General features: G+C 41.0%; 1 protein-coding gene across 3 annotated transcripts in view; it reads left to right on the forward strand.

Moving 5' to 3' along the window:
* The window catches only part of SRGAP1 (SLIT-ROBO Rho GTPase activating protein 1), a 299,333-nt gene that overhangs the window by 92,349 nt on the left and 193,747 nt on the right, over positions 1–13,237 (forward strand). For all 3 annotated transcript variants that reach the window (XM_033959332.1, XM_033959333.1, XM_033959334.1), the window contains exon 3: positions 2,137–2,299. In XM_033959332.1, coding sequence (XP_033815223.1) covers positions 2,137–2,299 — 163 coding nt within the window. The remainder of the gene's footprint in view (positions 1–2,136; positions 2,300–13,237) is intronic.

The raw sequence follows: 13,237 nt of genomic DNA on the forward strand, positions 1-13,237 counted from the left end.
CCCCCACCCCCACCACCACTAACTCCGACCCCTCTCCCCCATACCTTGAATAAGATGGCTGACCATAACGATGCTCACTCCCTCTGGCCAGGCATCCGGGCCAGTCAGAGCCTTAGGCCCCTTCCCAGTTCATCTGGGGAAGGGCCTGAGGCTCTGATTGGCCCAGTTGTTTAAGGCCCCTCCCATAGGAGGGGAAGGGGGCCTTAAGCAACCTGGGCCCTATGAGAGGGACCTTAAACAACCTGGGCCAATCAGAGCCTCAGGCCCTTCCCCGGTGCATCCCAGGATGCATCAGGGAGGGGAAGGCCTATTTTGAAGTGGTGGACCAGCTGGCCGGAGGTAGTAGGCATCCCTCCGGTAAGCCATCTAATTCAAGGTACAGGGGAGAGAGGTCGGTGGTAGAGAGGTGTGTTGTGTGGCAGCGGGAGAGAATGGACATCTCTCCCACTGCTGTAGGGGGTGTTCGCATCTCTCCTGCTTCTGGGGGGTGGTTCGCTTGGCAACGAGAGAGAGTGGGTAACTCTCCCGCTGCTGGGGAGGGGGAGTGTTGGTTGGCAGTGGGAGAGACTGAACATCTCTCCTGCTGCTGTTGTGTTTTGATTTTTTTTTTTGCATTTGTACTGCGCATGTGCCCATCGCTATCATCAGCGATGAGCACATGCAAATTTAGTGAGTCTTCGCTACACTCTGCCAACCTCATTTACATAAGCATTTTTTGGGAGAATGACTCTTTTTTAAATTCAATACTAGAATGACTGCGATAGCAGCCCATCATTTTTTAATGCTTTTTTTGAGAATGTAGGCCTCAGTTTTCAAGAAGAAGACATATAAGCCCAGATTTTGTAAACTGCGAACCGATTGTAGGCAGCTGTAGGCATCCTACAGCTGTCTAAGCAGCCAATCGGGAGGCACGTTTTCTTAAAAAAATGCTCTCCAGGCAGGCGGCCTATATTGAAGGGGCCTAGGGAGGCTCACCTAAGTTCGCCTAAGGCTAAGCGGTAGCCTTAGGCGAACCTAGGCAGCCCTACACATTGTAAGTAGATGCGGCTGCTATACGTAATCGCGGCAAGGGATCTCCCTGCCGTGATTAGTATAGCAGCCACTGCTATGGCCACCAGTCTTCCCTCCCTCCCATCCCCTAAACAAAAGAGACAGGAGGATGCCCAACCCCTCCTGCCAAAAGACCCCCCCCACAATTGCCTGCAGGAGCGTGCCCAACCTCTCCTGCCAGACCCCCCCCCAAAAAAAAACAAACCCGCCCCAACCCCCCCTTTTGTATGGACTTTGGTCTGAGTATTTCTTGGCTGATATAATACTGACTTGTTACATAATACCAAGTGTAAAACATTTTCTTCCATTTCTGGATGGTGATTGCCTATCAAAGAAGTATTAACATTTCCTTCATCATGAAAGTAGTTTTCATGTTCTCTTTCTGCCTCCTCATCTCCCATAACAAAATAGGCAGTGGCATAGAAAGGGTGAGAGACACCCAGGTGATGGCACCCCTGCCCTCTTCTCTGACCCTTCTGCTGCTTCCCTTCCCCGTGTGGGCATACCCCTTCCCCCATACCTCTTTAACTTTGCCGGCACAAGCAGCATCTCCAACCTTCTGCCTGCGCTGGCCTCAGCTCTCATTCTGTTGTCACTTCCTGGTCCCATGAACTACCGGCGAAGTGTTAGAGGCACAGGGGGCAGGGAAGGCACGCATGTGGTGGGGGAGGAGCGGTGAAGGACCAGGGTGGTGGAGAAGAGAAGAGGTACCGGTGCCCCCCACCAAGACAGCACCCGGGGCAGTGCGCCTCCTATGTCCCTCTCTTACTATGCCACTGAAGGCAGGCATTGCTCTTCTCTGCTTTGTCCTTTATAAAATAACTCTTTCTTGTTGCTAAATATGTTTAAAAATTTAAACCTATGTGCTTACTGAATTAAGGTGTGTAAAAGTTCTTCATGAATTTGGTGTTTGAATGGCCATCTACTAATGAAACCTTGGAGAGAGATATCATTCTTAGATTGCAGGTAGCCGACCAGTTACTAGTTTTTTTTTCACATCGATTGATTTGAAAAAAATATATATATGCATTGTTCAGAATTATTTTGATTTGTGTTTTTTAACTTACTGTGTTTTGTATTCTCTAGGAAAGATCAGAATCTGTTATCACCGGTAAATTGTTGGTATTTACTCTTAAACCAAGTAAGAAGAGAAAGCAAAGATCATGCTACTTTGAGTGATATATACCTTAACAATGTCATTATGCGCTTTATGCAAATTAGCGAGGACTCTACTAGAATGTTCAAAAAGGTATGTGTTCTTAACTTTTTCTAGACTGTATGATTTTATCAAGCAAGTCTTAAATGAAAACATGTACTCTACAGCATTCTGGCGCCGGGGCCAATCAGGCTTTAGGCTTAGTGGGGATGGGCGGACCTGCTATGCCTAAGGCCTGATTGGTCCAGGTGCCTAGAGCCTTGGCCAATCAGGCCTTAGGCTTAGCGGGAAAGGGGCGGGCCTGCCTCATTTCGACGAGGCGGGCCTGCTGGCTGGCAGCACCAAGATCTGTCCAGCTGGCCAACAATTAAGAGATTAGTTTTTGGGGGGAGGTTAGGGGGGTCATCGGGGAGTGTTAGCGTGGTGGGGGGGGGGTCCTCCGGCAGGAGGGGTTGGGCAACCTTTTGCCGGCGATCAGGGGTGTCGAGTGGGCAGCATTCCGGCAGGAGGGGTTGGGCAACCTCCTGCTGGCGATCAGGCATGTTGGGTGGGCGGCGTCTACTCTAACCCAATTCTGTAACCGGCGTCTTACAGAATCGGGGTTAGTGTAGGCCCGATTCTGTATAGGTTACCCCTCCCGGGCGTCCTATACAGAATCTGGGCCTCTGTGTTATACTACTTCAATTGCTAGACTTAAGTTAGCATTCAGAACTCTTTCAGAAGGATAATCAAATTGTTATTAAAAGGGCCCATTACAAGTGATATAGACTGTTCCAAATTGGCATTTAGTTTCATTTTAGAAAGTTTTAAAAATGGTGACTTATTTTAAAGAATATATTGTGTATGAGTCAAGTGGAGTTCTCAATCAAATGTATGTACTAATAATGAATCTCTGTTCTATTGTTTTCTATTTATTATTTTATGATAAGATAGGGAGGGACATACATTGGTCAGGATATCCATAATGAGCCTACATAAGATAGTCTTGCATACATTGATGTTAGTGCATGCAAGTTTATTTTAATCGCATTTTAGGCATTTCAAAGGATTGGAATGTTTGATTCTGAAATGTTGAAGCATATATTACTGAAAGATGTGGTTGGGGGGAGTGGTTGAAGTCCTGACATTTCAAATAAAATTGGGCAAACATAATGCATCAGAAGTTATCTGTCTCTTCAAGTAACACATGATACATATTTATCTGAAGGGGTACCTAGCATTCCATTCAATTACTGTTGCAGATAGCTGGTATAAAACAAGAATAGGGAAAACAAAAAGCAGAAGATATACAGGCTCAAATACATTTTAAAAAGTTCCCAACATGTTTTGACATCTTAGCACCTGCGTCGGGAGCAACAATTACCAGTTATATCTTGAGTCTGACATACATGTGTATATGATAAATATATATCATCAACCTATAAAAACAACAAACATAACCCCCTTCTTTTTACAAAGCTGCGCTTGCAGCTACTATGCAGCAATAGCTCCAAATCCCTTTAAATCTCGATGGTCTTCGGCGCAGTTAGTGCAGCAGTAGCTGCTAGTGCGGCTTTGTAAAATGGGGAAATTATTAAAATATGACTAATAAAACCAGTTTAAAATTAAATCAAAACAAATTAACAAACATTTCCAAAAACAGAATTTAAAATATAATAGTAACAATTAAAACAGGCAGCAAAATAATAAAAAAAAAACTGTTGGTAAAACTTTATTCACAGAATGCACCAGTCCATTAAACAATAGAGACCCCATAGTTAAAAATAGTCAAAACAGAAGTCAGAATTCTAAGAGAGAAAAAAAAAATGTCAGTAAAATTACCTCTTAAGCAGCACCACAATAGCAAAGAGCCTTTGCAAGCACTAAAAGAAAACCCCCAGAGTGAAGCACAAATCAGCTTATCCAAGCCAAAAACCAAATGTTTAGTCAAACAAAAGCCTTCTTATAGCATGCTTCAATATGTGAACTTCATCATATATTTATAAATTCAAGATGTATTCAGTTTTTTTCAATTCTTCATTCTTCACCAGACCTCAGGGCTACCCTTGAATTCTCTATTTCATGTAAAATTCAAGTTACTAGTAGCAAGCCTCCTCATCAGTCTATCTTAACTCTTAATCGTGCATCTTATAAGATCAATAAATATGTCTACGGCACTTATCTCAGCAGCGAGGGACTCTGACGTGAATCTGCGTTTCGCTACAAGCTGTTTCAAGGAAAGTCCCCTATAATAAATATGAAACACAAACTGTATCAAAATGTATAAATATAAATATATATGCTTTAATCTCACATTTAGATCAGACCACCATACCATGCTGTTCTAATATGGAGGCGACGTCTTAGTCACACATTTAAATACACATTCAACTCCCATTCAACCAATCACAAAGCTAACCATACAGATCCCTCCCACTTTCACATCAGCGTCATCCATTCTATCTCTGCATTCAGCCCTGCAGGGCTGACTTTATTTAGTTCAAAAATCCATTTTTGCTCGCAGTAATTCAAGAATTTTTCTATGTCACTACCCTCCCAACCCACTATAATCTGCTCAGTCACACGCCATCTTAGATCCTTTACACTATGACCCTTGTCCAACCAGTGTGTCACTATTGGAGCTTGTTCAGACTCAGTTACAATCCTAGATTTGTGTTCAGTCAGGCGGACCTTGATCTGCCTGCTACTTCTCCCTATATAAACCAAATTACAAGGGCATACCAGAGCATACACAACCTGACTGCTATTACAGTCAGTATTAGTTTTAGACATTATCCTTCTCCCCGTATTGGGGTCCTGCCAATTGAATACTAAGCTCACACTATTGGCAATTACCTCAGCAACTATGCCTATTCTGCTGACCACTGACATGCTACTCTCCATTTTAATATGCCGAAGCATTTCACCTAAATTCTTAGATCTTTTATATGCAAAAATGGGAGGCTCTTGGAACACTGGGTGCAATTGAACCACATGCCAATGTTTTCTAATAGTAGAAACAAATCCAGAGGACGGGATGGGGGGGAGTGGCCAAGATGGCGGCGCTTCTTTGGTGGCATTAAGATTGCTCCCGACGCTGCTTTTCTTTACTTACTACTAAAAATGCCACATACCAAAAGGAAGGGAAGTGTGAGGGCACTTACCTCCTCAACACCCTCACTTACCCCAACGCAGCGAACGATGAAGCATTACCTGCCAACAGTTTGCTCACATTCGGGCGATTTGAGCCCCGCTATGAGGGAGAGCAGAGAAGGCTCGACCTCGTTGGGGCATGAGACCTTGCTCATAGAGCAGTGGCAATAAAAGACAGTACTTTGCTTCACCGTAAAATAGAAAATATTGAGAATTTTAATCGTCAATTAAATGTAAGAGTATTGAATTTTCCTAAATCCTCTGGAATTTCTTCATATGACATGTTCAAAAAGTATTTGATGGAAATCTTGAGTTATTCCATAGAATTTATACCTCCATTAAATAAAATTTATTATCTTCCACTATCCACAAAAATAATCCAGGGGAATATGGAAGAAGAAAAAAATGTTCAGTCTTCACAGATTGACTTTAAAAATATTTCTTCAATTCTTGAGGAATCTATTATGGAGTCAGCCATAAGAACAACATTATTGATATCTTTTGTTTTCCAACAGGATTTGGACTCATTTATGAAACAATAATTTAAGTTTTCAAAAACTATTTTATGGTAAACGAATATGGGCATACTTAGATGTCACTAAGACAACTCAGGAAAGGAGGAAACAGTTCTTGTCTTTGAGACAAGATGTAATTTCTTTAGGGGCCACTTTCCTATTAGCTTACCCTTGCAAGTGTGTTATAAAGTATGCACAAATTAAATATGTCTTTTTTCTTCCTGACCAATTAAAGACCTTCTTGGAGCTGAAAAAGATAGCCTGAAGTTTAGATAGATAGTAAACTGGTGTTATTGCCTTTCCTTTTGACCTCTTATGTTTTTTTAAATAAATATACTTCTCTTACTTTTGAGCCTTTTACTTGGGGTCTAAGGAAAGATTTTTCAGTTATACCTTATATTTTCTGAGATGCATATTAAGAATATTTTCCTGCATTTCTGAACACGAAGTTTGTTTTCTTGTAAGCTTTTTTTGAAAAATTATAAATAAATAAAGAAAAAAAAAATCCAGAGGACAGGGTGGAAAACGGAATCACACAGACTAATCTATCACTATTTTCCTCATTCTGATACTGTAATAGTAGATCTCTTTGGGCATAATGTGCCCTAAGGTATGCTTTCCCGACAGCCCCTTTAGGATATCCTCGAGATAGAAATCTATTTTCTAGAATCTTAGAATGATCTTTAAAGTCTTGGAAAAAAGTACAAATCCGCCGGAGCCTTAAAAATTGGCTCACCGGAAGATTGTACTTAAGGTGGAAAGGGTGAAAGCTATGAAAACACAATAAAGTGTTTCACTCGATGGGCTTCCGATATAGAGTGGTACATAATTTATGGTCGTACTTAAAAATCATATAAATCACACACTTCCCACTTATATTTAAGTGCAAAGTCTATTCTACATATAGGAGTCGGCCTCAGTAATGGAGCCTACGCATAGTCGTAGTCAATGACTGGAGTATTCAGCATAGTTGTTTTAGCTCCTTTTTCTCCAATCATTGGCCATACTCCCGTATTTTATATTTCAACCTCAACTATTCAACTTATTATAAAAACTACTAATCGTTTATTCAATAATTTATTTTTATAGAAATTTTTTCTTCTTTCTTTAAAAATTTTTTAACATAGCACACTTTTGTATCTTCTTCTTTTACTAAGTATGTTTGACTGCTTCATCAAAAGACTACCTTATTTAATCTCTGTCACTTTTTTCAATTATTTACAGCAAATTATACTCAATGCTGTTAACAAATTACTTAGCTTTTTAGTCAGCGCTTGTATTTCAAGAAGAGCCAACGTTTCGTGAGAAACCATTCAAACCCACCGCTTCAGGGCCAAGGTATCTAGAAATCAAGCCGCTGTAGATAAAACAACAAATTAGCAAACCAAAGTGATATTATTACAACTCACATAAAGACAAAGTCTTACTTACTAATCCGTGTAGTTCGGCAGCAGTCTTAAAGCAATATCAAAATGGCGACAGCCTCTATTTAAAAAACTTGGCAGCGTACTTGGTTTGCTAATTTGTTGTTTTATCTACAGCGGCTTGATTTCTAGATACCTTGGCCCTGATGCAGTGGGTTTGAATGGTTTCCCACGAAATGTTGGCTCTTCTTGAAATACAAGCGCTGACTAAAAAGCTAAGTAATTTGTTAACAGCATTGAGTATAATTTGCTGTAAATAATTGAAAAAAGTGACAGATTAAATAAGGTAGTCTTTTGATGAAGCAGTCAAACATACTTAGTAAAAGAAGAAGATACAAAAGTGTGCTATGTTAAAAAAATTTTTAAAGAAAGAAGAAAAAATTTCTATAAAAATAAATTATTGAATAAACGATTAGTAGTTTTTATAATAAGTTGAATAGTTGAGGTTGAAATATAAAATACGGGAGTATGGCCAATGATTGGAGAAAAAGGAGCTAAAACAACTACGCTGAATACCCCAGTCATTGACTACGACTATGCGTAGGCTCCATTACTGAGGCCGACTCCTATATGTAGAATAGACTTTGCACTTAAATATAAGTGGGAAGTGTGTGATTTATATGATTCTTATTAAGTTCCCACTAGGGTATTTCAATTTAGTGTGCATACTTAAAAATCATCAGATCTAAAAATTCTAATGTCAAATGATGACTTTTAATTTCAAACTTGAGGTTCACATCTTGATTATTCAACCAATTATGAAACTCCAACAGCTCTTCGGAAGTGCCCCCACAAAGGAAAAAAAATCATCCAGATAGTGTTTCCAGCATTGAACTTTCTGGAAGAATTGGGAGGTGTAGACCATCAGTCTCAAATTTGGCCATGTAGAGAGATGCCACTGACGGGGCTAGTGTTGCCTCCATCGCAACACCATGGGACTGTTCATAGAATTTACCATTGAACCAGAAATAATTTCTCTTAATTACTAGCTCAGCCGTCTAACAAAAATTCTGAGGAAATCCTCTGTTGTTCAGCATCACTAGCTTGCAATACCTCTGCGATCACTTCCAAAGCCTCCTATTGCAGGATGTTTGTGTACAGAGCGGCAACATCCATTGTTACCAATAAAGTATCAGTTCCAACAGTTGTAATCTCTTCCAGATATTTTATCATATCAGAACTATCTTTCACATATGAAGGAATCTACTGAAGAAATTTATCAACCAGCTGAGATAGAGGTTCCAGGATTGATCCTCTTGTCGAAACAATGGGCCATCCTGGAGGCTTTTCAACGTTCTTATGAATTTTTGGCAAGAAGTATATATATGGAGTAGATGGATTTACATTACTCAAGAAACTGGACTCCTTTTTAGTTAACATACCCATCTGAGCTTGTCTCCGTGAAGGGAGAGAACGCGCGTGGTCACCAATCGCGCTCCCTCCATACTGATAGCTGCTGCCCAAGAATCTCCCTCCCTCCATCCTGATCGCCGCCGCCCAAGCATCTCCCTTCCGATCACCGCCTGAGCCCGATCGCCGCCTGAGCATCTCCCTTCCTGCCTTATCTTCGCGGCAGGGAATTTCTCTAAATGTGCTTCTTTATCAGCAGCCGGAGAATTGAAATCACGTGTGGCTGCCGTAAAGGTCATCTCTGACGCAACCGGAAGGTGGGGTGGAGGAAATGGGGAGAAGATGCTGGGAAATGGTGAAGACAGATTAGGGAGAAGACGCTGGGAAATGGGGAAGAGAGAGTAGAGAGAAGACGCTGGGAAATGGGGAAAAGAGAGTAGAGAGAAGATGCTGGGAAATGGGGAAAAGAGAGAAGAGAGAAGATGCTGGGAAATGGGGAAAAGAGAGAAGAGAGTAGAGAGTAGACGCTAGGAAATGGGGAAGAGAGAGTGGGGATAAGACGCTGGGAAATAGGGAACAGAGAGTGGGGAGAAGACGCTGAAGGGAATGGGGAAGAGAGAGTGGGGAGAAGACGCTGAAGGGAATGGGGAAGAGAGAGTGGGGAGAAGACACTGGAAGGGAAAAAGACAGAGATGCCAGACTATGGGGGAGCAGAGGGAAGAAGATGGGTGCCAGACCAATTGGGGGGGGGGGGTAAAGGGAGAGGCACAGTAACAGAGCAAATGGAAGGCGCAGAGAGAAGACAGACAGTGGATGGAAGGAATTGAATGAGAAGATGAGGAAAGCATAAACCAGACAACAAAGGTAGAAAAAAAAATTCTGTTTATTTTCTTTTTCGCTTTAGGATAAAGTAGTATATTAGTTGTGTTGATAAAAAATTATAAACAGAGCCCTGCCAGCTGAACATCTCTTTCTCCAGTTCAGCAGCCAGAACTTTGATTTATAAGGAAGGAATAAACTAAATATTGCAGTACTGAGGCTTGTATGGATGCTGTGGGGACGAGGCGGTGAAGGGGACGGCAGGGCAGAGACGGGGCTGTGAAGGGGATGGCGGGGACGGGGCGATGAAGGGGATGGTGATCCGGTGACGGGGCAGTGATGGGGAAAGATTTTTTCTCCATGTCATTCTCCACTCTGCTTCTGTTATCAATAAAGACTCTATTTGAGCCTGTATATCTTATGCTTTTTATTTTCTCTACGCTGTTAATGCAGTTGTTGTTTTGCCTCTATTTTGAGGGATATAACTAGAATATACAGCTTGATCTTTTCTACTGCTGTACATCACATCAGTTTGGTATTAGAGATATAGGGATAATAAATTCTATTTTTGTCTTTCTTTTCAATGTTTGCTCACATTTTTTGCCACATGGCTTATAATCACTTCAATGCCAAATAAAAAATAATTTTGTCTAGTTCAGTTTCTAGAGAGAATTATTGGGGCATTAATCAAAACTTTCCTTATTATCCTCCTAGACAAGTCCAGGTAAATAATACTGATTAAAAAGAACATCCTTTTCTGGTTCTCTCTTCCTTCCTGCCCCCATCCAAGAGCTGTGTTACCTCCATTCATCCTGACACAAGTTCTAGGGCCTGAATATAGACCACACACCCACTCTCTAAAATAATCTCCTACCCCCTAGTTTTAATAGGACACAATCTAGAAACTCCTAACAGACCCATCCAATACTTTTCTGCATTGATTCCTAGAATAAGGTTGAAACGTTTCTACTTTTAGATTTGTTTTATAGATTAATAGTTCTGGGTATATTGTCTGAGACCTACCATTACAGGACAAATTCTACTTGATCTGGATATATAATATTAGTTCATAATTCACCCAGTCTGGAGGCCAACACTTCAGCAAAGATATTTATATTTATTTATTTAATTGGAGTTTTTAATTGCCATTTCATGATTCACCCAAAGCATTTTACAGTGATTGATAGAACATAAAAATTGCCATACTGGTACACACCGAAGTGAGATTGGAGAAACTGGGCCTCTTCTCCCTTGAAAAGAGGGGACATGATCGAAACATTCAAGATAATGAAGGGAATAGACTTAGTAAATAAAGACAGGTTGTTCACCCTCTCCAATGTAGAGAGAACGAGAAGGCACTCTCTAAAGTTAAAAGGGGACAGATTCCGTACAAACGTAAGGAAGTTCTTCTTCACCCAGAGAGTGGTAGAAAACTGGAACGCTCTTCCGAAGTCTGTCACAGGGGAAAACATCTCCAGGGATTCAAGACAAAGTTAGACAACTTCCTGCTGAGCCAGAACGTACGCAGGTAGGGCTAATCTCAGTTAGGGTGCTGGTCTTTGACCAGAGGGCCGCCGCGTGAGCGGACTGCTGGGCACGATGGACCACTGGTCTGACCCAGCAGTGGTAATTTTTAAGTTCTTATGTCCATATGTCCATCAAGCCCAGTATCCTGTTTGCACCAGTAGCCAACCCAGGTCCCAAGTACCTAGCTAGATCCCAAGTAGTAAAGCAGATTTTATGCTGCTTATCCTAGGAATAAGCAGTTAATTTTCCCAAGCCATCTCAATAATGGCCTATGAACTTCTCTTTTAGGAAATTATCCAAATCTTTTGTAAACCCCACTAAGCTAACTGATTTCATTACATTCTCCAGCAACAAATTTCAAAGTTTATTTACATGCTGTGTGAAGAAATATTTTCTGCTGTTTGTTTTAAATCTACTACTTAGTAGCTTCCTCGCATGCCCCCTAGTTCTAGTATTTTTGGAGAGTGAATAAATTTTTCACATCTGCACTTTCCACTCCACTCAGTATTTTATAGACCTTTATATTTTATGTGTACTCTTAAGTATGTTCTCTATCTGTCCCTATTTCTGGTATCTGGGTCAGTGGAGGGATTTAGTGATTTGCCCAGAGTCACAGGAAGCAGGCTGGGATTGAACTCAGAACCTCAGAATGCTGAAGCAGCAGCCCTAACCAGTAGATCACTCCCTTCCTCCCGCCCTCTTAATATGTTTTTGTTCTTTCAAGAATTGATTACTGTAATACAGTTTATTGCAGTATCTCATCAGCAAACTTACGTATGTCGCCTGCAAACACTTCAATATCAGCTGCTCGTTTTCTTTGTAAAGCCAAAATATATGATCATGTCACCCCTTTACTGATCCACCTATATTGACTTCTTGTTCAGTTCAGATGCCAATTTAAAATCCTGTCTTAACATTTAAAGCACTTCACTTCTCTCAACTGGTTTATTTAACATCTGCTAAGATTTCATATACTCCATCTTGCGCTTTGAGGTCACTTGACTCTAATAGACCTGTCCTTTGCTCTCCCAAATTTGCCCATTATGAATTCACTCGAAAATCGGCCTACTTTTTTCTCTCTCTGTTCTTATGGAATAATGTGCCACCTTTTATTTGGGCAAAACAATCATTTTAAAAGTTTAAATCTTTTTTTTGAAAACCTATTTTTTAAAAATGGCTTTTAACTGTTCTCTTGGGGATGACTGAATAGAATAGCATGCTGTTGAGCCATGGGAGGGAGGGATAGAAAGATGCTGTGCATAGTGCAAGGGTTCTGCTGCACAGGGGGATTGGAGGGTGGGTTAGAAAGATGCTGCAGCGGGAAGGCACAAGAGGATGGGTGAGAGGGGAGAAAAAATGCTGCACATGTGGGAAGGGAAAGAGGAAGAATTGGGGTGAAGGAAAGGAAGGGACAGATGATCATGTACATGTAAAAAATAAGCCCTAGTGCATTTTGTGGGCCCCAAATTAATATGACACTGTCTTATTTTCAGGGAAATACAATTATAAAATAATTAAAGAGGTGACAAACATGAGGCAGGCAGGACTAACTAGAACAACAGGGTTAAAGGTAGGAAATCCATCTTTAAAATAGTAAAGCAAGCCAAGAAGAGGAAGTACAAATAGACAGGTAATCTCATCTGAGAGCCAGTGAGAAGGTCTCTTAATGATTAAGTGAAAGCGAGAAAGGTTGTAGAGATTAAAGGCGTCTTTGAAGAGGAATGTTTTAAGTTTACTTTTAAATTTTTCTAGAGAATTTTCATAGCATGATTCTGTCTAGCTTTATTATATAATAAATATATAGATATAGATATATATATAGATAGATATATATATTTATAACTATACATGCATACTTAAATTATTGTGTTGCCTTCCTTCCACTACCAGAGGCTTAAGCAAAATATTAAGTATGTGTGAGAATGGAATACTGATAAGAACATAAGAAACGCCCTCACCGGATCAGACCTAGGTCTATCTAGTCCAGCAATCCGCACACGCGGAGGCCCAGTTAGGTGCTCCCTGTTGGAGACCTGGAATTCCCGTATCCCCCGATATGATTTGCAAGAAGGTGTGCATCCAACTTGCGCTTGAAACCCTGAACACTGGTCTCTGCGACAAGCTCCTCTGGGAGAGCATTCCAAGCGCTCATCACTCGCTGTGTGAAACAGAACTTCCCGACATTTGTCATGAACCTGCTGCCACACAGTTTCAGGCTGTGACCTCTTGTCCGTGTCACATCTGAAAATGTCAGTAATGCTTCT

The sequence above is a fragment of the Geotrypetes seraphini genome, chromosome 9, assembly GCF_902459505.1.
Source record: "Geotrypetes seraphini chromosome 9, aGeoSer1.1, whole genome shotgun sequence".
Classification (NCBI taxonomy): domain Eukaryota; kingdom Metazoa; phylum Chordata; class Amphibia; order Gymnophiona; family Dermophiidae; genus Geotrypetes; species Geotrypetes seraphini.